General features: G+C 56.2%; 1 protein-coding gene across 2 annotated transcripts in view; it reads right to left on the bottom strand.

Moving 5' to 3' along the window:
* The window catches only part of CPNE5 (copine 5), a 94,165-nt gene that overhangs the window by 60,774 nt on the left and 7,254 nt on the right, over positions 1 to 26,137 (bottom strand). For both annotated transcript variants that reach the window (XM_056137303.1, XM_056137304.1), the window contains exons 2-3: positions 18,411 to 18,451; positions 17,717 to 17,763 (exon numbers count right to left, since the gene is read on the bottom strand). In XM_056137303.1, coding sequence (XP_055993278.1) covers positions 17,717 to 17,763; positions 18,411 to 18,451 — 88 coding nt within the window. The remainder of the gene's footprint in view (positions 1 to 17,716; positions 17,764 to 18,410; positions 18,452 to 26,137) is intronic.

The following is a 26,137-nucleotide window of genomic DNA, read 5'->3' as shown; positions in this document are numbered from 1 at the left end:
GTCACAGGTAGCTTGCCAGGCTCTCCGAGAGGGGCAGAGGAATCAAACTCGGGTCGGGCAGGTCAGCCGCATGCAGGGCAAACGCCCTACCCGCTGTGCTATCGCTCCAGCCCTAACCTGTAACAACATGTTAGTAATGTCTTATACAAGGGCTTAATGGCTCCACGGTGAGATACAATAATCTTCACACACTTTCTTCTAAGGAAAAATTTTTTGATCATTTTTTAGAGAACTACTCACAATAAGCCATACAAAATAAATTATTTAGGGCTTAATACTGGGGCAGGCTTGGGTGGTGGTTGGGGAAATTCGAAATAATGATGTTTGGGAAGGTGTAATGGTGGTGGGTTGGTGTTGAAACACTGAATGTAATAAGCCATTGTGAACATTATAAAAATAAAATTAAATTTTAAAAAGATATTAAATTAATTTTTTTAAAAAGCATAAAAAAATAAAAGAAGCTCTATATGGCCTTTAGAGCCCCTGTTTGGACATGGGCCGTCCCACTTCCCCTCGCCCTGGCCCCTGATGCCTTTCTCCTCTTCTCTGCCGAATGCTTAAAGCCTCCAGACTTTAGGCAGAAGGGAAATGTCTCCGAATACCTTTCTTGCAGAATGTTCTGGTAAACCCCTGGATTCCAGAGAATCCTCCCGCGGGAGAGAGGGGAGATCCTTCCATCTTCTCTGGCAGTTCAGCTGGGTGAGCAGGGAGCCAGGATCCCACCGGCCGCTCCGTCCCCCTGGCCCAGGCACACGTTAGAGAGGAAGGTGGTGCCCGCGGTCAACCAGCGGGTTCCCTGGAGAGCGGCCTGCAGGAGCCAGAACTCTTGGAAGCTGGCGGGAGGCGGCAGGCTGGGGGGTGCCCCTGGCAGGGAGTGGGAGCAGGAAGGGGCCGGGTGCCAAGCGGGCTGATGAATGACCTGAGGTGCAGGTAATTAACATCAGCCCAGCACAACAACTGCAAAATCTACCACAGTGGGAGACGTGCTAAAGATGTTTTATGGCCTTCATTACTCGGGTAATAACAAAGGGGAAAATGCAGAAACTAAATCCAAGAAGTCACCGCATTCCAGTCAGGCCCAATTTACGCCCCTATTAATGAGAACAGGAACATCAGCCGTGTGGGGTTTTGTTTTGTTTTGTTTTTTTGCTTTGTGTTTTGTTGTTTAAAAAATCAGGGCTTAGGGCTGGGGGGTCAGGAGGAAGGGCTGCAGAGAGCACAGCCAGGGCACCACCAGAAGTAACTCCTGACTGCAGAGCCAGGAGTGACCCCTGAGCATCACCAAGTGTGACCTAAAAGCTAAATGGGTGTATATTGGGGCTTGGCAGGGGAGAGAGAGTAAGCAGAAGAGCCTTCAATCTCTGGCACTACATATGGTCCTTAAGCCTCACCAGAAGTGATCCCTGAGCACAGAGCCAGGAGTAAGCTCTGAAAACAAGTGAGTGTGCCTCCCCCACCAAACAAAACAAAAGACAGGGGCCAGAGCAATAGCACAATGGTAGGACTTCTGTCTTGCATATGGCTGACCCAGGTCCAATCCCAGCATTCCATATGGTCCCCCCCCCGCCCCCCAGCACCTTCAGGAGTAATTCCTGAGTAACCTCTGAGCTTCTGGGTGTGACCCTAATAGCACAGCAGGTAGGATGCTTGCCTGGCATGCAGCCAACCTGGGTTCAATCCCCGGCATCCTATATGAACCCCAAGCACGACTGGGAGTGATTCCTGAGTCTAGAGCCAGGAGTAACCCCTGGGCATCACCGGGTATGACCCAAAAACCAATCACTGTCACTGTCACTGTCCTCCCGTTGTTCATCGATTTGCTCGAGTGGGCCCAGTAACATCTCCATTGTGAAACTTTGTTGTTACTGTGTTTGACATATGGAATACGTCATGGGGATCTTGCCAGGCTTTGTCGTGCGGGCAAGATACTCTCGGTAGCTTGCTGGGCTCTCCGAGAGGGGCGGAGGAATTGAACTCAGGTCGGTCATGTTGGCCACTTGCAAGGCAAACGCCCTACCCGCTGTGCTATCACTCCAGCCCATGACCCAAAAACCAATAAACAAATAAATTAAAAATTGAAAAAGCAAACCCCCAAATAAACAAAATATTAATAAAAAAAAAACTCCAGGCCAGCTGGGAGATGCTCAAGGGCCATGGTGCCCCCTCACAGGCGGGAGCCTGGGTTCTCTCCTCGAACCATCTCCACACACTGCTAGAACAGACCCCCAGCACAGAACTGGGAGTAGCCCCTGAGCACTGCCAGGTGTGGCCCCCAAACAAACAAGACAAAATGCAGGTGCAGGGTCAGGGGAATGGGAGGCATTTCGGGGGTTGGGGTCTTGCACTCAACTCCTACACCGCCTGGCCCTAAGCCCTGTTGGGTATGAACCAAGGCTGGGGGAAGAAAAGCGTGTTTGGCTATTTTTCATTCTGCAAAGAATTCCAGTTTTCCGCCGGAAGGGACTTGGAGAGCTGAGCTATTAGCAGGCGAGCTCTGAAGGCTGGTGCCAGGGTCACACTGCACCTCCAATCCTGAGGGTTCACAGACCCCAACCAGCTCAAACAGACTCCCCCAACTCCTCAAAAGCACCTGCCCTCATTCCGGGCCACTCACAACTCTATCTACATCCTGGGCTCTGAGGAGGAGGAAACTCCCCCTGCCCCCCTCTCCAGCACAGCGCTTTCTGCAGCAGGCAGGCATCTGCGGGGAGTGCTAGAAGACCGTTGGGGAATGTGGGGAGAAAGAGCACCATCAGGTGGCAGGGGATCCTTTCAGGTCAAGGGGGAGCACCATCAGGTCAAAGGGGGAGCACCATCAGGTTGAGGAGGGCCCCATCAGGTCGAGGGGGAGCACCACCAGGTCAGGGGGGAGCACCATCAGGTCAAAGGGGGAGCATCATCGGGTTGAGGAGTGGGCCCACCAGTTCGAGGGGGAGCACCACCAGGTCGAGGAGGGGGCCCATCAGGTGAGGGAGGAGCACCATCAGGTGAGGGGGAGCACCATCAGGTCGAGGGGGAGACACTATCAGGTCGGGAGGGGCAGAGAGCCATCAGGTCGGTGAGGGGGTCCTCCTAGACCCCAGCGGCTGGGACAGCCTTCCACCCAGGAGAAGAAAAGAAAAAGGCTTCTGCCCTCTGAGAGCGCGTGTCTTGTCCCTGGCAACAAAGCCCCCGGGGAAGGCTCTGACAGACCACAAAAGATGCTCCTGGGGGTTCCTAAAACCTCCATGACTAAGCCCAAGAATATCAATTAGGCGGCATTAATTACATATCATCCGTTCCAGTGGGCCCTCAAAGGGAAGCCGGCTTGCAACTTCTTGGAGGACTTAATTAAGAGGCTCCCAGGGGCTCGGCTGCCCAGGAGTGGGGCTGGGGTGGGGGTGGGGGGCAGCTGTCCTGACAAACTGCGTGGGGACACGGGCTGAGAGACTGGGCAGGGGGCAGGAGCCCTGAGACAGAGCCCAGGGCTGCGGGCGCCCTGCGTCTGGTTCCCCGCTCCCACAGGCTGCTCTGCGCCAGACCTTCATCCTCCAACCCATCACCGTTTCCCCGCTCTGGGGGCTCCCGTGGGCTGTGGGGGGAGGCAGAAGAGCCTGGGGTATCCCATGCTGGCGCAGCCCCCTCTCTGGTGCTTCCACACCCGCTGTCATCAGGCCTGGGAGGTGGGTCCGGCCCTGTGGGTTCCCTCGGTCTCCCCATCTCTGCAAGAACTCCTGTCTGCAGCTGATTTCTTTCAGTGGAGGAAGCAAGATCCCAGCTGAGGCAGTGTCTCTGCAGGCAGTTCATCAGACACAGGCGAGTTTCCGTCCAACTGACACCCACAAGACCGTCCTCCCCTCCTCACTCTCACCTTTCTGCTCACAGACCAGCTACCATTCGTGTCACCCACAAGTACATGGATCCCGCCCTGCAGCCTGGGCCCGTGTCCCCGGCAGCCCTGCGGGATGCTGGCTCTGGCCCAAGCTCCCATCCCAAGTGGCGTCCCGGCCCCCGCTCACAAGCACCCCTGGGGGGAGGTAGGGAAGGGGTCCACTGCAGACTGCAGTCAGGAGCCGAGTCTCTGGGCCCTCTGCAACATGCAACACGTGTGAATGTTCAGGCAGAGGGGCCATGGCTGTCGCCTGGTCCTCAAAAGGAAGCATGCGTCCAGGAAGTGCCAACAGCCTCTGGTTCTCAAAAAAAGAACAAAAGCCACCAGCGTTGGCGGGGATGGGGGGAACGGAATCCTCATCTGCTGCTGCTGAGAACGGACGGCTGGGTCAACCGATTTGAAAAATCATATGGACACTCGTCAACAGAACTAAGAACCAAGCTGCCTATGACCCGGCAAACCCACTTCTGGGCACCCACCTCCAGGGCCCAGAGAGTCTACGCAGAAAAGACACCCGCGCTCCTATATTCTCCGCTGCCCTTCGCCAGGGCTGCTGCCCAGAGCTGGAAACAGCCCAAGTGCCCACGAACCAACGGCCGGATTAAAAAAAAAAAAAAAAACCATGTCCAAATGCACAGCGGAACAGTCCAGGGCTCAAAGAAAAAAGGAAATCATGTAATTTGCTGCGATGTAGATGGATTTGGAGAGTACCACGCTGAGTGAAGTTAGTCAGAAGATCATGCAAAATGATCTCTCTCCTGTGTGGAGTACAGAGAACCATTGCAGGGAAGTAACAAGTGGTCAAAGACAAATAGCAGCTGAAGGCTGGACCACAGCACCAGACTTACTACAGGGGACAGTGGGCGTGATGGGTGTTCAGAGGACCCCTGAGATGTGGTGGGAGGAAGCTGACACTCAGTCGTTGTATGAAACCCTCCTGAACAGTCTCGTAAATCACTGTAGCAATGTTCTCCCGTTGTTCATCAGTTTGCTCGAGAGGGGAACCAGTAACGTCTCCATTGTGAGACTTGTTGTTACTGTGTTTGGCATATCCAATACATCACGGGGAGCTTGCCAGGCTCTGTCGTGCGGCGAGATAGTCTTGGTAGCTTGCCAGGCTCTCTGAGAGGGGTGGAGGAATTGAGCCCGGGTTGGCCGGGTCAGCCACGTCCAAGGCAAATGCCCTACTTGCTGTGCTATCACTCCAGCCCTCATAAATCACAGTAAATAAAATTAAAGGTAAAGGTAAAGGCCCTCCCGTTGATCATCGATTTGCTCGAGCGGGCCCAGTAACGTCTCCATTGGAGACTGTGTTGTTACTGTTTTTGGCATATCGAATATGTCACGGGGAGCTTGCCAGGCTCTGCCGTGCGGGCGAGATACTCTCGGTAGCTTGCCGGGCTCTCCGAGAGGGGCGGAGGAATCGAACTAGGGTCGCCCATGTTGGCTGCGTGCAAGGCAAACGCCCTACCGCTGTGCTATCGAAGTTGTTTAAAAAAAAAAATGATAGGGCTGGAGAGAGAGTACAGTGGGTGGGGCGCTTGCCTTTTCATAGCTGACCCGGGTTCGATCCATGGTATCCCACGTGGTTCCCTCTGCCTGCCAGGTGTGATTCCTGAGTGCAGAGCCAGGAGTAACCCCTGAGCATGGCTGGGTATGGCCCCCAAAGCAAAATAATAATCATAAAGAGGCCTGTTACATGGCCCAGGGGAGCGGCTCAGGGCTGGAAAGCTGGCCTTGCACGTGAAGTTCTATATTCCGTCCCTGACACCACAAGTGTGAGCCCACAAAAGAACGCAAAGGGCAGTCGTTCAAGAAACCCGCGGGGTCCAACACCGGTTCAGAACTCGGCTCACTCCTCCCTGCCTCTGTGGCCCGAGACAAATCCCTCCACCGTATTGTGCCTCAGTTTCCCACTTGGTAAGGCAGGAACGGTCTGTTCATATATGTCGGGGTGAGAAAGGGCACATACAATTCCAGAGCACCTGGAACACAGGATGCATCGCCCCTGAGTGATTCCACACCTGATTCTCTCTGTCCCCGGTGCTGGGAAGTGTCTCTGCTCTCAGCCTGTCTCCAGAGGCCCCGCCCGAACACCGCCAGTCCTTCCTTCCCTCGAGGAAGGTTTCTGACCTCTGTCTAAAGGGGTCTCTGGGGGTAGGACGGGGGCTCAGTGCCAGAGCACAGGCTCAGGGCAGGCCCAAATAAAATACAATTAAAGCAGGGCCGGGGGCTGGAGTGATAGTACAGCGGGGAGGGCGTTTGCCTTGCACGCGGCCCGACCCAGGTTCGATTCCCAGCATCCTATCATATGGTCCCCTGAGCACCACCAAACACGAAGGTCTCTCAGCACTCCTGAGTGCCTGAGCCAGGAGTAACCCCTGTGCATTGCCAGGTGTGACCCAAAAAGCAAAAGAATAAATAAATAAATAAAATAAAACAGGGCCGAAGATGGTCCCTCAGGTAAACATGCACCTCGCCTTTGAGGCTCGGGCTCAGCGTGGGACCCCTGAGCACCGATGCAGTGATCTGAGCACCAGCATGTGTGCTCCCCGCAAACAAAAACATCCAGGTGCCCCTGAAGATGCAGATTCTGCCCTCCCCAAGGCCCCCACCCCCCAATCAGAGGTCCTGGTCTCAGGAAAAAAGGCGATGGCGCTCAAGGTTTGCTTCGAGAGCAAACCAGGGGAAAAAACCCACCGTGGCCACAGGAGGAAGTGAGGAGGCGTCTGCTCTGAGGCGGTGGTGGGGCCAGGGGGTCCTCGGGGGGAGCAGCCCCTCCCCAGGCGTACACACCTGCCGAGCGGGCGTGCAGAGGGGGGCCTGGGAGGAGTTCGCTTTTGTGTCCTAGTTTCTCAAACCTGGATGACCCGTCCTCCTTCCTCATGGCCTCTGCTGGGGACGACATCCGGTCAGCCCTGCACCGGCACCATGTGCGGCATCAGCAGCCAGGCTGGCCAGGACCCCCACTCGCCCAGGGAGCCACTCTGAGGCTATATTCCCTACGCTACACCTGAGTGCTCTCCCCTCTCGGGCCAGCAAGAGCCGCCTTTGCTGGACTAAGAGCCTCTGGCGGCTGCATGCCAGCCCTGGGAGGCTTCCAGACTCGGTTTCTCCTTCACACTTCTCCAGGAGACAAGCCACTGCTCACTAAGGCGAGGCTCAGAGAGGTGGGCCGTCTTGCCCAAGATCACACAGCTAATAGGGGGCAGAAGCAGGAGTCAGACTCAGGCAATCGGGCTGCCACCCTGACAGGTCCCTAACAAGCATGAAGGTGGTTGGGGGAGAGGCTGGACCTGGGCCCTGGGCATGACCTCTGACCTGTCTGCGCTCCTGCTCTCTGGCCCAGTCCTATGTCTGACTCTCACTGCCCACTGTCCCTCCCTCCTCTTCCTGTGGGTCTGGGGGCTCCCAGGCCAGGGGCAAAGGTGTGTCCCCAAATCATAAACCCCTTCACTCTAACCCCTGCATTCGTCGGTCTCTGCCTGTCTTTCTGTCACATACACACACTCAACATACACACACACTCACACTCGTGCGCACACGCATTCACACTCACACACACACTCGCAGACGCACGGACACACATACACTCGTGCACACACACGCACACTCGTGTGTGCGCACACACACACTCACACACTCACACACACTCGTGTGTGCACACACACACATTCACACTCACCCCATCCTGGTCTCCTGGGTTTTCATAAACTTTCAGAGAATTACAAGCTCACTTAAACCTTGAAGATGCTGGAGCCTGAAGGAATCCAATTGTTTTGGCCAGTGAGAAAGGAGACACAGTGGAGGGGTCAGGGGTCTTGACAGAGGCAAGAAGGCTCTGGTGGGGGCCCTGTTAGGCTTGCACCTCTGGGAGCCTGCAGGAGCATGCAGGCTTCCTCCTCCTCCTCCTCCTCCTGCTCCTCCTCCTCCTCCTGCTCCTCCTCCTCCTCCTTCCTTCCTTCCTTCCTCCTCCTCCCACTTCGTACATGGCTCCACACAGTATGATCTCACCTAACCTCCACCGATCCAGTGGAGACGATACTACTGTCACCCCCATTTGACAGAGGGGAAAAAGCTCCAGGAGCAGCCCCCCCTTCTCCCCCCCGCCGCTGCACCTAGCAGGGAGAGCGGGCCGGGCTGCGGGAGTGACGCAGACAGACTGTCCCCTGGTGTTCACCGCAGTCCCGGCCTCAGTCATGAGTGGGTGGCTCTGTAAGCCACGCGCGCTCTCTACGGCCCCCGATGTAAGCGGTTCTGGGCTTTTTACAATTCCAGCTGTCTTCAGCTTTGGAGACCTCCACCCCCCAAGCTGCAAAGCCCCCTGGGGCTCTACAGCTCCAAGCAGCCCCCCATCCCAGCCAGAGTGCCCCTATAATTTCCCTATATTATTGATGGCTCCATAATTGGGGGTTCTAAAAATCTCACTGCAGAGCCCAGCCGCGGACCCTCATGAATCACATTCGTCAGGATTAAAATAAGAGGCCAGAGAACTCCGCTGCAAATAGAAACGGGGCGGGGGGGGAGGCACGCGCTCCCCCAGGTGGCTCTGTGGACAGGGGTCCCGGGGGTGCCCAGGGCTGGGAGGAGACTGCCCCAAGCCCTGGACACCAAGAGGAAGGGCTGCAGAGGGCCCGGGCGTTGCCACCTGCCACTATCTGGAGCCTAGAAAATTCTCTCGGGTTCTGGCCTGGGGATGCCCAGGACCCTGTGTCCACCTCCTCCTTGAAGAGTGAAACAGGCTTGCACCCCCTGGGGCGCACAGCAGGCCCAGAGCGCCTGATCCAAAGGGCATGAGGGGCCCCTCTCAGGCTCCGCAACAACAGTGGCCGAGGTTTTACCAAGCTTGGAATAAAAGACTTCCTGCCAGAAGGCTCGGAGCCTAACTAATTAGTCATGGAACCCGTTAATCTGTTGACTCACCCAGCGCCTGGACCTTTTGGCCCTTTCACCAAGGTGGCCAGTCCAGCCCACTCGGAGCCTGGGTCTGGCTGCAGCCTGGGGGGCCCAAGTATAGGATAACACTGGTCTGTCCTTTCTCCCTGGCCGCAGGGAGCTTAGGTTTATGGGGTTATGCCCATCACAGTGCTCCCGAGGCACTCCCATGCCTCTGTGCTTATCTTTAACTTCTCTGTGCTCTCCTCCCCTATCTGTGAATCTCCTATATTCCCACGTCAGATCCTGTGACTTGTAAGGTCAGACGCTTCTAAGGACTCTGGGTTTTGCATTTGTAAGTCAAGTACTGCTTTTCTCTTTCCCTCATGTTCTGTTTGTATAGACACAGGAAGACAGTAACTATCTAAAATGCTTTTATAACTTGGGAATTAATTGACTCTGAATAACATTTAGCCCATGACTAGCCCATGGGCATCAGTCATGTTTACTCAACTTAAGCCTCAGTTGCCCTTAGTTCCTAGCACCCCAAAAGCAGGGTCCCGATGAAGGAATTGGATGGAACCAGGGCAAACGGTAAGCTACACTGGGATCGAAACGGGACAGACAAGTGCCATAAAACTTTTATAATAAGTTAAGAGCACAGTGGAGGACAAATTCTATCATGATCCAAAGAGAAATGACTGGATAAGAACCCTGCCAGGATGAGGAAGGAATAATCTGGCCCGAGGACTGTAGTCTGGGATCTATACCGAGATGTCCCCAGGAAGTTAATATATCTCTTACTGTGTCCACACAAAATGACTAGAAAGATTATTAAGAAGTAAATTTAAGGTGACTGTTTAAATAGTTATGGACTAAGGAAAGGAGAAATATGCCCTTAGATGAAATTCGGCCCTTGAGCGGATCTCCTCGCTGGAGGAGATCTTCGTCTTAGAAGAGCTTCCCCCCCACCTCATGAGCAAAGGGGAGAAGGCAGCTGGAATAGAGAAGGGATCACTAAGAAAAAGATGGAGGGAGGAATCGGTCGGGATGGGAGATGCGTGCAGAAAGTGGATAAAGGACCAAACCTGATAACCTCTCAGGGTCTGTATTGTAAACCATAATGCCCGGAAGTAGAGAGAGATTATGGGGAATCATGTCTGCCATGGAGGCAGGGGGAGGGTGGGAAAGGGGGGGGGTATACCGGGGATATTGGTGGTGGGGGATGTGCACTGGTGGAGGGATGGGTGTTGGATCTTTGTGTGACTGTAACCCAAACATGAAAGTTTTTACCTACCTCATGGTGGTTCAATAAAATTAAAAGAAGAAGAAAGAAGAAGAAAGAAGGAGGAGGAGGAGGAGGAGGAGGAGGAGGAGGAGGAGGAAGAAGAAGAAGAAGAAGAAGAAGAAGAAGAAGAAGAAGAAGAAGAAGAAGAAGAAGAAGAGAAGTAGTAGTAGTAGTAGTAGTAGTAGTAGTAGTAGTAGTAGTAGTAGTAGTAGTTTGCCCAAGAAAGGGCTTTCATGTTGACTATGCTACCTCACCTGGGTGGAGCTGCTCCCTCAACCTGGGGGCTTGGGCTCTTGACTAGGACAGTGAGACTGACCGAGGGGGACAGGAGACGGGAATGAGTGGAGTGTGAGATGGCAATGGGGCAGTCAGGGAGCCTGGAACAGGCACGGGGTGGGTGGGGGGGGGATCACCAACCAGCCTGGGGCCCTGTCCCCTCCCTCATGCGTCTGTTGGTCGCAGCGACAGGCCGCGGTGGGGAAGGGCTTATGGCTATCAACGCAGGTGGGAGAGTGTATACACACACACACACACACACACACACACACACAGAGCACACCCCGCTGAGAGGTCAAGCCTGTCCCTACAGTCTTTGCACATGCCCCGGGAGGTACCCCTGTCCCCCTTCCGTGTCTCACTGAGGGCAGCCCCTCAGATCCCCCCCCTGAATTCTCTCTGCCGAGCAGGCATGCACCAAGGCCCTGAGGATTCCCCTCTCAGGGGTTGTGTGTGTGGTCGTGGGGGTGAGGAGCGCATACTTGAGTCACACACACTTGGTTGGGTGCTGGGGATCCCGAACAGTGCTCAGCCACGGAGCCACTCTCGGAGGGGCCCAGACATGAGCAGTCTGGGCACACCCAGTGCTCAGGGCTGACTCCTGACTCTGCACGCAGGGATGGCTCCTGGCGGTGCTCAGGGCCTTATGGCGACTTATGGCGTGAGCCTGGGTGGGCAGAGGGACTGGCCAGAGAGACAGCTGCTGAGAGACAGTGAGGTGGGCCTCAGGGCAGCGTCTGAGCCACCCACAGAGGTGGGGAGCAGAACACACAAATTCTGACAAGACGTGTTCTAGAAACGATGATTTTTTTTCCTTTTTTTTTCTCTTTTTGTTTTTTCCTTCTTTAATTTTCTTTTCTAAATTTTTTCTTTCTTTTTTAAAATTTTTTTTTACAGTTTTAAAACTTTTGTTTATATTGTTTGGGTCACTGTTGTTATCAGATGACAATTAATGCTGGGGGATTGTTTTTATTTAAAAATAAATCAAACAAAATAGAAGTGACTTTGCATTTCACAAGCCTTCCTGTGAAAGGGGGCCAGCATTAATAAAAAATCTTCAAGGGCTGGAGCAATAGCACAGTGGGTAGGGCATTTGCCTTGCACGCAGCTAACCCGGGTTAGATACCCAGCATCCCATATGGTCCCCTGAGCACTGCCAGGGGTAACTCCTGAGTGTAGAGTCAGGAGTAACCCCTGTGCATTGCTGGGTGTGACTCAAAAAGAAAAAAAAATTCAAACAATAAGACTAATACCACCGCCTTCACAAAGTTGTGCAGTGAGTGACTCCAGGCCAGTGCTCAGAACCATACTGGCCCTGCACTGTGCCCAGAGTGCTGGTCACGTCGCCTCGCTAGGTGAGCCCCTCTGGTGAGAGTGCTGTCTGACATGCTCCTTCAGTTCGTTATGGGGAGCACGTGTTGGGGTGCTCGAGGAAGATCATCCCACTATTTTGAGACTAGCTGGTGTCAATGTTCAAACAACCTGGTGGCACTGCATCAGGACGCGCGTGGGTGCATCTGAGGCTTCTCTCCCCCCTCCTGGCCACCTCCTGTCCTGCAGGACAGCACACCCGACAAAGGCTTCCTGTCAAGCAGACGTACCTGGGAGAGGATTTGTTTTTCAAGCAGGAAAACCGAAGCAGCATTCTCCGATCTCTCTCTGCCTCCTTCCAGAGAGTATTTTAAGTTTTGGAGGGAAGGTGTGCTGGGGGCCACACTCTGCAGTGCTCAGAGCTGACTCTTGGCTCTCGGCTTAAGAAAATCACTCTTGGGGCTGGAGTGATAGCACAGTGGGTAGGGTGTTTGCTTTGCATGCGGCCGACCCGGGTTCGATTCCCAGCATCCTATATGGTCCCCTGAGCACCGCCAGGAGTAATTCCTGAGCGAAGAGCCAGGAGGAACCCCTGTGCATTGCCGGGTGTGATCCCCCCTCCAAAAAAAAGCAAAAATAAAAAATCACGCTTGATAGGGCTGGGGTGGAACCCAGGTCAGAAGCGCCCTACCCGCCATGCGATCCCAGAGGTCCAGAGAGAGTGCTCCTGGGTGCTTCCTACCTGGCCTTCCTGCCTTCCTGGACGATGGCAGAAGCCTTGATGCAAACAGTGCTAAGTCTCCTGGGCTAAAATTATATCTTGAGTCAATTTTCATAAAACGTGGTGACAGATTGAGGTGCTGGGAAGATGGAGCTTTCTCAGAAGGCATGCAAATGACCTAAGCGATTAAAATCAGACGAAACCCAGCAGTCAGGGGCAGAGAGAGAGAGAGAGAGGGAGAGGTGGGGGTGGGGGGCTGCTTTCATCTTCCTTGGCCTTTGCACCCAGGTTGGGTCCTGCCCTGAGAAACTGCCCGCCAGGCCTCCGCTGGGCCCCTGGGCCCTGGGCGAGTTTCTCAGCCAGGATCCTGCTACAGGCCCTCGCCCTGAGCAGCAGGTGGAGATGGGGAAGTGGTGCCTGGTTTCCCGAAAAGGAAGGTTTTCCAGGCCGGGGCAGCCACGGAGACGGAGGTGGATCTGGGTCTTAATTATATCCTCTGTTCCCGAGAGCGCCTCTGCAGGTCACAGAGAAACAGGCCAAGGAAACTGCCTCGCTGTGTGTGTGAGCGCGTCTCCCTCGCCCAGAATAGCTCGCAGCCAGCCGACCTGTGCTCCTCAGGGCAGTGCTCGCTCTCAGGGACCCGGTGTCCTCCGCTCCCCTGGGTCCCGCTGGCCTGCCCGGCCCCAACGTGTGTCTCACTTCTGCAGCCCCTCGAGCGCCAATCCCGGCCTCTTGCCACTCTGCTCTGTGCCATGAAGCCAGCAGATGGGAAGATGGGGATGGTGGTGGTGGGGGGGGGGGGCTGGCAGGGAGTACTTGGCATACTAAAACCAAGCGGTGGGACTTAATGCTCTGCTACCCGGGGCTGGAGCAAAAGCACAGCGGGTAGGGCGTTGGCTTCGCACGCGGCTGACCCGGGTTCGATTCCCAGCATCCCATAGGGTCCCCTGAGCTACAGCCAGGAGTAATTCCTGAGTGCAAAACCAGGAGTAAAGTAACCCCTGTGCATCGCCGGGTGTGACCCAAAAAGCAAAAAAAAAAAAAAAAAAAAAAAAAAAAACTCTGCTACTAGCCCTAAAGCAGCTAAGAGCATTCGTGGGCACAGGAACTCGGGCCTGATGACTCTGACTGGCATCAGCACCCCCAGAGAAGGCTGGATCCCCACCCCACCCCATCCCCGAGGCGCTCCAGCAGAGGCAAAGGCCAGGCAAAGCATATCTGAAGAAGGTCACGTGGCCCCCACCACTCCGCCTTGGCAACCACCCTAGCAACAGACTCTAACCTAGGTAGAAAGGTAGGGGCAGCTTGGGTGGGGGTAGGGGTGGGAACACCAGATAAGCTGACTTGGACAAGGGAGAAGCACGAGCTGCCTGCACCCTCACTGTGAGATGTGGACCCTCAGACCCTCTGGGGGAGCTGGCCTTCTCTCTCACTCGCCCTCCCTCCCTCCCTCCCCTTCCTCCAAACTCCCCAATAAAAGCCGTTTTCCTTCACCATTTGCCTCTCCTAAAACTTCCCTGTGAGGACCAGGCAGCAGGCCCGGAAGGCCGGGGGAGGTCGAGGACTGACTTCCTTCCCTGCCAAGAGATTCCTCAGGTGCTTCTCCGGGTGAGAGACAGGGAGAGAAAGTGGTAGGCAGTCTCCTCAAGGCTGCCGCCCCTCCTCCCCTCTTCACGTCGGTCACACCCTGGGACCCCCACCAGAACACCCCAAAGCAGCCCAGGGGACCTCATCTGGGCCCCCCACCCAGAGGAGGTGCTGGCAGAAGAGAGCTTAGCAGCGCTGCCTTCTCCGCCCCGAGGAGGAGACCCCTGGGGTTCCCACAGCTCCTCATGCCTGAGCTGATAAGGAGGTGCTCTCTGCCCCTCAGCCCTGGGCCCCTGCCAGGACTGACCAGCTCATCCTGGCCCTCCATCCTCCATGCCTCACGCAGGCTCCCGTCTTGGGCTGGTCACCTGCTTCCCCAAAGTCCAGCTCCAGCCGCCCCTCCCAGAACCACTCCGTGCTGGGGGTTAGGACCCCCCCACTCCACCCGAAACCCTGTCGGGTGATCCCTAAACTCCCTTCCAGCCACACCCTCTCCTGTCCACACCGTGTACCCCTCAACCACATTCCATTTTTTTTGTTTGGTTTTTGGGCCACACCGGTGATGCTCAGGGCTCGGCGCTCAGAAATCACTCCTGGCGGTGCTCGGGGGGGGGGACCATATGGGATGCCGGGGATCGAACCCAGGTTGGCCGCCTACAAGGCAAACGCCCTCCCCGCTATGCTATCACTCCGCCCAGTGTCTGCTTTTGGCCACCCCCCTCTCCTGCCCGGCCCCACACCTCTCAGATGTGGCTGGGCACACACTGGCCTGAGACGGGGCTGTGGCAGGCCAAGCTGCACGTTCCTGACTGGGGAGCTGGGGAGGGCGCTCGTTGGTTCCAGTTCCCTGTGTCACGGTCACCTGTGGTGCTGGAATACCTGTGCAGCCCTTACTAAGTGCCGGCTCCCCCCCATCTCGGCCCCATCCTGAGTCTCAAGGCAGGATGTGATCATGTCGTGAAGGCTGACCTTCTGCAGCCCGGGGGTTCCTGAGGAAGTAATTACTCCCATCAGGCAGATGAACTCTTTCCTGGCTCCCGGCTTTTCACTTCATGGCTCAGACTCTGGAGGGGGCCCCTCTGCAAACGCTTCCCATGTGGACATAACTCACTGGCCACCCACCCAAGCCTGGGGCAGGGGAGCAGGGCGGGAGAAGGGGTCAACAGGGGCACCATGAGGGGAGGGATGCTCTGGGGACGTCACGGGCCATTCTCACCACATCTTCTGGGGTTGTTTTTTTTTCTTTTTGGGTCACACCCGGTGATGCACAGGAGTTCCTCCTGGCGGTGCTCGGGGGACCCTATGGGATGCTGGGAATCGAACCCGGGTCGGCCACGTGCAAGGCAAACGCCCTACCTGCTGTGCTATCACTCCAGCCCCTCTCACCACATCCTCTGAAGGGGGTCCCGCGGGCCCCTGCACTAGGCCTGGGTCTGCACTGAGGCGCCTTCTCCCAGGGAGACCCCACGCCAAGTCTCCATCCAGAGCCCAGGGCCTCCCCCCTCCCTCCCTCTCTCCCAGGACCGGGGCCCAGCGAGGGCTGGGACAACAAGGCCACACCCCCTCAGCTCCCCTCTCTGTCCCTCTTTATCGCCAGAGGGACAGCTCCACTCCGGTCACTTCTGATATGAAGGGATCAGAACACTGCCCTTGGCTCTTTGCCCTGTGAGCTCGCCTCCCACAACCTGCCAGGGAACAGAATATTCTTCTCCGGCTGCCTCTGCCCTGCCCTGGCGAGACCCTCAAAGCCCCTGCCAGGACCCCTCACCACAGCCCCACACACCCCTTTTCTGATCTGCTTGAAAACCAGAAGGCCCCACAAGGACAAAGGAAACAGAGGTACAAGACAAGTGCCACCCCAGCTCGCCAGCCCGGGGCAACTCCTTGCTCCCAGCCCGTTCCTTCCACAGCCCCCACCCCCCATCTCTCCTCTGAAGCACCTACTGGGTGCCAGGCACTGTGCCAGGTGTCCAGAAGGAAGCAGCAACAGAGCAGATGTCCCCTGCCCCCCTGCAGCCCGTGACTAGACCAAGATGAGGCTGATGGTGACAGTGAAGAGGAACAATCAGGTGGGCAGGTGAGACGTACTGCAGAGGCTGAAGCCTTAGAGTCAGAGGTGATGTGAAGCCTGGGCTGGCGCGATAGCACAGCGGTAGGGCGTTTGCCTTGCGCGCGGCTGACCCAGCCGAGCGGGGTTCGATTCCTCCACCCCTCTCGGAGAGCCCGTAAACTACCGAGAGTATCTCGCTGGGTTCAATTCCTCCACCCCCATGGCAAAGGCTGGCAGGCTCCCCATGACGTATTCAACATGCCAAACACAGTAACAACAAGTCTCACGATGGAGACGTTGCTGGGCCCACTCGAGCAAATCGATGAACAATGGGAGGACAGAGACAGTGACAGTGATGTGAAGCCTGAGGGGACTATGGCGAGGCCGTGTGGATATCTGGACAGAGACCATTCCAGAAGGCCAGGGAGGTGGCATGAAGGCAGAGCACATGTGAGGCTCTGGGTTCCATCCCTGATATCGAAAAGAAAGAGAAAACGCTTTCCAGGGAGAAGAACCGCCAAAGGCTCTGAGGCGGGAGGCGGATGGCTGGAGTGACTGATGGAGGGACACAAGGGGAGGCCAGCGGGCAGAGGGCAGGCAGAGGGGACAGGCACACGGGGTCTGACGGAGCTGTGGAGGGCACCAAGCAAACAAGAGATTATGGGCAAACAGGACCCCCCAGGCTGCAGGGTGCTAAACGCTGTCTCAAGAGTCAGGGCTGGAGCGGTAGCACAGCGGGTAGGGCGTTTGCCTTGCATGCGGCCAACCTGGGTTTGATCCCCAGCATCCCATATGGTTCTCTGAGCACCGCCAGGAGTAATTCCTGGTGCACGAACCAGGAGGAACCCCTGTGCAACACCAGGTGTGACCCAAAAAGGATTTTTTGGTTTGTGGCCACACCCAGCAGTACTCAGGGCTTACTCCTGACTCTGTGCTCAGAGATCACTCCTGGAGGGGCTCAGGGGACCATACGTGGTGCTGGGGATCAAACCCAAATTGGCCACGAGCAAGGCTAGCGCCTCCCTGTCCTCTGTACTGTCTCTGTGGCCCCTGCGTCCCTGTGATTCTCAATGATGAGCTCCTGTGTCAGCCCTGTCCTTATACACCACACCATGGGGCAAAGGGGACATGGAGTGAGAGAGGGGACAGTGACAGGCAGAAAGTAGGTCCTCCATGGTGGCACAGGACTTGGAAGCCAGGCTCAGAGGATGGGGAGCTCACCAAAGGTTTCTGGAAAGGAGAATCACCAAGCCGAGGCCAACACCTTAGTCAGAAATCAGGGATGGCTATTGTGGAAACTTGATGCTGGGATCACCTTAAATCACCACACAAGGAGAATGTGGGTCTAAAAACCTTTGTCCACCCCCTCAGGGTGGGGCTCCCTGGGGACAGGGCCGTGTCCCCTCAGACTGCGGCTCCCTGGGGACAGGGCCATGTCCCCTCAGACTGGGGCTCCCTGAGGTCGGGACTGTATCCCCTCAGACTGGGTCCCCTGAGGACGGGGCTGTCTCCCCTGAGGACAGGGCTGTGTCCCCTCAGACTGGGGCTCCCTGAGGACAGGGCTGTGTCCCTTGAGACTGGGGCTTCGTGAGGAACATTTCCCTCCTGCCCCTCCTCAGGCCTTCCCTCCGCTGGGGCTCAGATGCTGTGGTTAGAAACACGTCAGGGGACTTCTTTGGTCAGAGTCAGGCCATGCAAACAGTCTGGTGTTTACCACACGGGAAAGGCTGTACCTACCTCTCGCCACTGCTTGTTCTCCATGCCTTGAGTATACATGACACATACTGTGAAGAGAGGAAAGAAAAGGGGTTAATACCCCAGGCTGAGAGAAAGTGGGGCTCCTGAAAGGGATGGTTCTGATGGTTACCCCACCTCACACCAGGAGCAAAGGCCTCTCCCTTCCCTGGACCCCCCTGGACCACTCACGAAGAGATGTCTAGGGTCCCACATAGACCTACACAGCCTCAGATGCCTTGGGTCTGGGGGAGGCGTGCGGGCTTAGAGAAGGGCAGAGACGGGTCTGGGCGAGGTCCCCTTTGAGTCAAGGACTCCACATCCCAGGGGGAGCGGATATGAAGAGAGTGACAGGCAGACAGGAGAGCGGAGAGATGGCTGACAGGATGTGGACAAAAGTGAGGCTGGAGACGCCACACAAGTGACTGATTCTCCTCAGCCCACCTCACTGACAGGCCAGCCAGGCTCAGAGGCGGCCTCAAATCGAACACAGGAGACCCGGGTTTCCCTGGGACTGGGACAGGGACCACACGTAGACAACAGGGGGCCCTCCCAACCTCCCAGGGCCTCCAGCACTGAGTGACTGCGCGCACGTCACCAGCAACAGGACCTGGCCAGCCGCGCACATGCTGGCATCTGCCATCGGTGAGAGCAGAGAGGCTGCCGTGACAGGCATTATTGTCAGGACATGACTTACGCGGGTCAGACTTGGAAAACATGTCTTTGTCCAAGAGGTTCCTGAAAGAAGAGAGAAGAGAGTGAGAGGGCCCTGAGGAGAGGAGGCCTCTTTGGGGCTGGGGCCATTCCTGAAGCCGGGAGGCAACCCGGGGCCTGGCCTCGGGCACAGGAGGGAGAGAGAAGTTGCTTCTTCACCAACCCAAATTTTAATTTAATGCAGGGGAGGCGCCTCTGCTCTGCACCCCGAGAAGTGAAACTCCCCACCTGCCACCCCTCCTCACTGGTCAGGTTCTAGAATCTCTGGTACCCATTTCTCTATGTCTCAACAATGTCAAGTCAGATCTAGAGGTTTCCACCCAGAGCCCCAGTTGCTCAGGGTCCAATGACCCCATGTCTCTTGTGTGTTGCTCATGAAACAATTCCACCTCCGGGGGGCTTCCTGGAAGAAGGGTCCCTGAGTGCAGGCCAGGCTCCCCTGTGGCCCTGGGAAGGCCCTTGAGCACTGCAGCAAGGTGATGTCCACAGGCTGGGGGACTCGGAGGTCTCCACGGAGCTGAGAGCCACCAGTTCCAACTCACTGAGCCCGAGACACAGACGCCTGGCCGAAGGTCTTACAAATATTCGCTCCTCGTCCTCAGACTGCCCCGCCAAGGAGGCGTGGGTGGGCACTGCCCCCTCGTACAGATGTAGAGGCGGATGGGGAGAGGGACCAGGAAGCTGTGTGTCCTGCAGGGCCTGGGCCATAGCACAGCGGGAGGGGACTAGCTTTGCACATAGTCGTCCAGGGTTCGATCCCTAGCAACTCAGAGGGCCCCCCAAGCACTTCCATGAGAGATTCCAGAGCACAGGGCCGGGAGTAACCCCTAAGCATCACTGGGTGCGCCTCCCCCCCCTGAAAAAAAAGGCGTGTCCTGTGTATCTGGGGACCCTTATTCCACAGGAAGGAGACCACAGTCAGGAGGAGGTTGAGATACAGTCTGGAGGAACTATCTGTGCGAGAAACAGACAGACAGGCAGGCAGGCAGGCAGACAGACAGACAGACAGGCTGTTCTGTCTTCGTGGAGGAGCGTGCTGGGTTTCTGACCGGTGCCTCACAGCCATCTGTGGCACACGGCTGGACTGAGACACGGAATCCAGCGGCCTGCCTGGAGGAGGTGTGGGTGACCAGGCCTCCACTGGCCTCCTCCCCTCTCCAGGTCCACGCTGGGTTCCAGTCCCACTGGGCCTCCCCTGACCCAGGCCATGGCCCTTTTCTCTCCCTCCCTAAAGCACTCTCTGGGGACCTGCACCCCGTTCATGACTCTTCTCAGCACCTCCAGGGCTGCAGAACTAGGGCGCATCTGTCTCCCAGGAGCTGGGCACACCTCCCGGGCATGACGGCCACCTCGGCCCTGGACCCCACCCCAGGATCCTCCTGGGCCATCCCAGGCCCTTGCCTCTCAGCAGGTACCAGCAAAGGCAGCAGGAGGGAAAACCCAGGCGAGCTGCCGGGTCACACAGCTCGTCCCTCCTGCCCTCCAGGAAATGGGGTCCCCCGAGCCCTTTTAACCTGGGCAGCCTAATGCCCTACATGCCAGTACTGTGACACACAAGCTGGCACTCATGCTCCCGTCTGGCCAAATTGCTGGTTTTCCTCCAGCTTTAGGTCCCCCATCTGGTAAGCGGGGGGTTGACAACAGTCCCACCCTCAGGACTATTCTGGCACCCGACACTGTGAGGCCGGCTGACAGGACCCAGGTCCCCGCCTGGTGTTAAGCACAGCAATCATCCTCCTGGCCGGTGCTCAGCACCCCGGCGAGAGGTCATCCCGGCCCCACAGCACCCCACTCTGAAATGCGTGGTTCTTTCTCAGTGGCGGCGGGAGTCGCAGGATGCGCGGACGAGGGCCAGGGCAGAGACTGGCCAGTATGACCCCCCTGGTCGCTGGACTTACGAAGAGGGAGTGGGAAGGGGAGAAGCCTCTGCCCTGACCCTCCACGCACCGAGGACTCCTGCCGCCACCGAGAAAGAACCACGCGGAGGGAGAAAGCTGCTAGTCAAGCAGCAATCCGCTTATTAGCTCTCAGGGTTATTATTATTTTTTTTGCTTTTTTGGGGTCACACCTGGCGATGCACAGGGGTTACTCCTGGCTCTGCACTCAGGAGTTAATTCCTGGCGGTGCTCCGGGGACCATATGGGATGCTGGGAATCGAACCCGGGTCGGCCGCGTGCAAGGCAAACGCCCTATCCGCTGTGCTATCGCTCCAGCCCCATCTCAGGGGTTTTTATACTTCCATTTCAAGGGGCAATCCACGTGTATCACACTTACCTGGTCAGGCTCATTACAGATGTGAGTTAATGGTTTACATCTCCTGCTTTCGGGGCCGGGTGTATCAGCTCAGGCAGATGGTAACTGTTCTATCCTCCATCCTCAACCAGAGTGCCTACTGTGTGTGGAGTGCTGGAGCAAGCCCAGAGCCCCTGTAAACAGGGCCGGCTCTTGCTTTCAGGGCCAGGGGATTTAGTCAAAGTCTCAGGCCGGCTACTGAGACCCCAACAGAATGCCTCCACAAAAGACAGCCCCCTCTTCCCACCTCAGTCTCTCTTCCTTCTCTCAGCCTCCAAGTTCGGACCTTTGAGTCTGTCCCTCACCACAGCCCTCCCGAGCCCTCTGCTAATCCCCAGCCCGACAGCCTCTCCAGACAGAAACCTCAGAGGCCTCAGCCTGTCTCTTGGCTCCATCCCAGGGGCGACAGCCTCTCACTCCCTGGAGCTCGTCCTGGCCCCATTTGTGAAAAGATGCCTAGGACCCCACTTCCATATATGGCTCCACACACGTTCAATATACACTCACACAATCACACACACAGACTCGCTCCACACAATGACACACACACACACACTACACACAAAATCACACACACACTGAATCACACATTCACACACACACACACACACACACTCACACATTCTCAATTCTACACACTTCTAATGGCGGTAATGCAAGCACCACACATGTGGACACAGACCTTAGGGTCTCAGCTTCCCCCTCTGCAGAATGAATGAGCCCAACCCCAAGGCTCTGACAGGACCCCTACCCCAAGGTTCTGACAGGACTCACATTCCGAGGCTCTGATAGGACCCCCACCCCGAGTTCTGAGAAGGCCCCCACCCTGAGCTCTGACACGACCCCCACTCTAATTCTAACAGGACCCCCACCCCAAGCTCTGACAGGACCCCCACCCCGAGGCTCTGACACGACCCCCCCACCCCGAGCTCTGACAGGACCCCCACCCCGAGCTCTGATAGGACCCCCATCCCAAGGCTCTGACAGGACCCCCACCCCGAGGTTCTGACAGGACCCACATCCCAAGGCTCTGACAGGACCCCCACCCCAAAGTTCTCACAGGACCCACATCCCGAGGCCCTGATAGGCCTCTACCCCGAATTCTGAGAAGGACCCACCCCGAGTTCTGACAGGAACCCCACCCCAAGGCTCTGACAGGACCCCACCCCGAGGCTCTGATAGGCCTCCACCCCGAGTTCTGAGAGGGCCCCCACCCTGAGCTCTGACAGGATCCCACCCCGAGGCTCTGACAGGACCCCCACCCCGAGTTCTAACAGGACCGCCACCCCAAGGCTCTGACAGCACCCCCCACCCTTGCGATTCCCAGCAGAGTGATGGTCATTGACTTGTCCGCAGACGCAGTCAGCATGTGGAGGGGCAGGACACAGGGGCCTGAGCCGTGAAGGCGGGAGAGACCAGCCCCTCCATGCTTTCTCTCCATTTTTTGTCCTTGGAAAGCTCAAAGGGAAAAAAAATTTTTTCCAACAAGCAAAATGTATTTTTTTCCCCAAAAGAGCATGAAGCCCTTCAGGGGCTACTGGGCTCCTTGTTCCTTAAACCAGACAAGCGGGGCCCTAAGCAGATCCAGCCCCTTTCCTGCGAACCTCCTAAAGAGGCGTTTGCACTCAGGGCAGCCAGTGACCACTGACTGTCCACTGTCCACTGACCACTGGGTTTAAAGTCAGAGTCTCCAAGTGAGAAAGTACTAGAAAGGCTGAAAGGAGAGCTACTGGCAGGTGACAGAGGAGAGGAAGGGACATATCCTGTCCTCAGGGAGCCCCAGTCTGAGGGGTGACAATTAGCCCTTGAGCTGGGGTTCAGGATTGTCACTCATCACAGCTTCTCTGTGTGCCTGGACCTTCTGAGCAAGGACTCAGCTCCAGCAGGGAAGGAAACACCTCATGACCTCATCTTTCCCCAGGAACACACCCAGCTGTGTTTGGGGGGGCCCCACGGTGTGAGGGTCAAACGCAGGGCTCTGCCTGCCTATTGCTTGAGCCTCTGTCCCCAGACCAGAGTTTCTTAACGAGAGTCCTCGGATCCTCCTCTGGTGGGGTGTCGGGGCACCAGCTCAGAGTCTCACTGTCCAAAAGCCAGCGCTGCCCCCACTAGCTGTGTGGTGTCACAGAACCTCCCAAGGCCCCGTATCCCCACCTGTCAAGTGGGGCAACGCCAATCCCTCCCTCCCTCCCTGGGCTTTTCTGAGAAGTAGCCCTGTAGCACTGTCCTCCCGTTGTTCATCGATTTGCTTGAGCGGGCCCAGTCTCCATTGTGAGACTTTGTTATTACTGTGTTTGGCATATCGAATGATGTATTCAAAATAAATAAATAAATAAAAACTCTAACTTAACAAAAAAGAAAGCAGTGTGCACACGCACACGGCCTTCATTATTATTATTATTATTATTATTTGCTTTTTGGGTCATACCCAGCAATGCACAGGGGTTACTCCTGGCTCTGCGCTCAGGAATCACCCCTGGCGGTGCTCAGGGGACCATGTGGGATGCTGGGAATCGAACCCGTGTTGGCCGCTTGCAAGGCAAACGCTCTACCCGCTGTGCTATTGCTCCAGCCCCTTCTCTATTATAATTAATAATTATAATTAATTACCGCAGTGAGTGTCCCTCCCCCGCTGGGGCAGGGGCAGGGAGCAGGAACTGTGGCCCCAGATGCACTGGAGCCGGGATCCTGGGGTCTCGGCTTGGCTGCACTGAGCTGGGGCCCCAGGCCACCTACTTAACCTGTTTCCTCACCTGGGTAGGGGTGGGGGCGACCCAGACCTGCTGAGTGGGATGCTGTAACTGGACTTGCCTCCCCACAGTCCCTCCTAAAGGTTTCCACTTAGAAACCCGATCCCGAGGCGGCCCCTCTTCCTGCAGGCCGCTGTCACCATCTCCCATCCCCCCCCCAGCCTCCCCACCAGTCCTTGCTCTTCACGGCAAGCAGATAAATTGGTTTTGAAGGTCAGTCAGATCCCATTAGTCCCAGCTGACCCCTCCTTTCCAGTGGCCACTGGAATAAGGAATGAAGGCTCCTTGCCAAGTGGGCTCACATCGCTCGCCTTCGTGGCCTGGTCCTGGGCCGCTCTCACACACTCTCTCCCGCGAAGCTTTGCAAAAGTATTCAGAGCCTCTGTGTTCGCTGTCTCTGGGCCTTTGCAGAGACAGCGTTCTCTCTCTCTCTCTCTCTCTCTCTCTCTCTCTCTCTCTCTCTCTCTCTCTCTCTCTCTCCCCCCACCCCCTCAGGACCCTCCCCTGGGATCACCCTGGAGCTCAGCCCCAAATCACCTTCCCATCCAGTCGAATGCAGACCCCACAGCCCAGACCTAGGCGCAGACACTTCCTCTGCCCCAGACACTGTTTGCATAGTAGGAAATGCCAACGTTTGCTCCTCCCTCCCCCTGTCCACTCTGCCACTGGTCCTCTGAACGCTTGTCTCTGGTTCACCCCTTAGAAAGAACTCGGCACACAAAGACTCAGCGGCAAATAAGATCGGTATCAAATGAATGAATATGCCCGAGTTCGTGATTGGTATCTATTATCTTGAAGCATATCTCAGTTGATATAAAATCTCCTAGACCATTGTCTTGATAACAATCCTATACAATACAGCCAGAACCATTGTTTCTCCTCCCATTTTACAGAGGAACACACTGAGGCTGGAGAACTTAACTAACCTGGCCGGTTTCTGTTTCAGAGGCATCAAAACCCGCACCGGCCCTGGGTCTCACCCAGGCTTCTTCAAGACCCTGTGTCCCCACTGAGACCGCAGGCGCTGGGCAGAGCAGCACTTTGTACTACTTTGAAATGAATCTTAAGTTTTTTCCTCTGTCCCAGAAAATTGGCAAAAAGAGACGCAGCCAGGACACAGCTCCAGGGGGCTGCCCCTGGGTCATCTAACCCCAGAGAGCTTACTCCCTGTCTTCACCTTCCATGTGAAACCCCACAAGGGCCCTGGTCTCAGCCCCTCACCTTCCAGAACCGTGAGACGCACATCTGCGCTGGCGAGGCCTGTTGTCTGGGACTGACCGCGAGCCTGGACTGGTGATACCCTAAAGCCGGAGGCCAGGCCTGAACAAGAGGCCCCCTGCAGGCCTTGAAGAAGAGGAAATTCACGAAGGGATCTTGGGAACAGTATGTCTCCAGAGCAAGAGAACGTTCAGGGCTAGAGATAGGACAGCGGGTAGGGAGTCCTTACACATGACCAATGCAGGTTCGATTCCCGGGCCTCCAGGACCATACCTGGAAATGTTGGGGATGGGTCTCACCCTGGTAGTAGGTTACTACCAGGAGTAACCCTGGGTACGGCACCAAAACTGAAACACACACACACACACACACACACACACACACACAACACTTCTCAAGGGTGGAGGCAGCTCAGGGCGCAAGGCCTCAGGGTTGTACATGCCGGGGTGAGACCCATCCCCAACATTTCCAGGTATGGTCCTAGAGGCCCTGAGCACTGCTGGGGTTCCCCTGGTGTCCCCCCAATACCTCCAGGCCCGAACGGCATCTCACTGCTGGGTCCAAGCGCTGAAGCAGCCAGCCCTATTGGATGGGTATCTCCAGGAGTGACCAACAGGCCACCACTGCTAGGGGTTCCCCCTCCATATGCCTGCCAAACACACAGAAAGAATTTTTCAGAGAAGTCTTCGACCCTATGTCATGTTTCCTGTCTTTGGATACAGTTGTAATGTCTGGAACAGAGGCAGCCACTTTGTAACAATAAGATCTATTATTCGCTTGAGGGCAGAAAAAAATAGATGAGTCCTTAGTGGCAGAGTGAGCTGATAAATCAGCACTGAGATAAACTACCTCCAGACTTATTATGAATTGAGAAAAAAAACCACCATATTTCTGGTTCTAGCCATTATCATATTTTCTGTTACCTATAGTCAAGAAATCTTAACTGAACCCGACGCCTTTGTCGCCCAGAGCTTTTCATCCTTATTCCCCTGACTCCTTTCCACCCCGTTTCCGCACTCCTAGGCCACATCCAGCAACAGCCTGGGATCCCAAGAACTGTGAGGAGGGAGGGAAGAGATGTGGTTTGATCCCTGGCATCACATATGGTCCCCAAAGCACCACCAGGAGGGATTCCTAAACATAGTGATCCCTAAGACAGCCAGTGGGAGGGAGGAGGAGGGAGAGAGAGGAAGGGAGAGAGGGAGGGAGGGAGGGAGGGAGGGAGGGAGGAAGGAAGGAAGGAAGGAAGGAAGGAAGGAAAGAAGGAAGGAAAGAAAGAAGGCAGGCAGGCACCAGCATGTTGGCTGTACCCCTTGTTCTCTCTGGCCTCTGTCCCCCACTTCTTTCTCCTGTTTGGCCTTTCAGAGCCGGGAGCAGCCCTAGCACAGAGCGCCCTTCCCGCAGCTGGAGACAAAGCATCTATCTCCTGGGTACTCCGCTCCACGGCCGG

This window comes from Sorex fumeus, unplaced genomic scaffold, assembly GCF_029834395.1.
Source record: "Sorex fumeus unplaced genomic scaffold, SorFum_2.1 ptg000123l, whole genome shotgun sequence".
Classification (NCBI taxonomy): Eukaryota; Metazoa; Chordata; class Mammalia; order Eulipotyphla; family Soricidae; genus Sorex; species Sorex fumeus.
The sequence above is the reverse complement of the archived record's forward strand: the minus strand, read 5'-3'. Positions and strand labels throughout refer to the sequence as shown.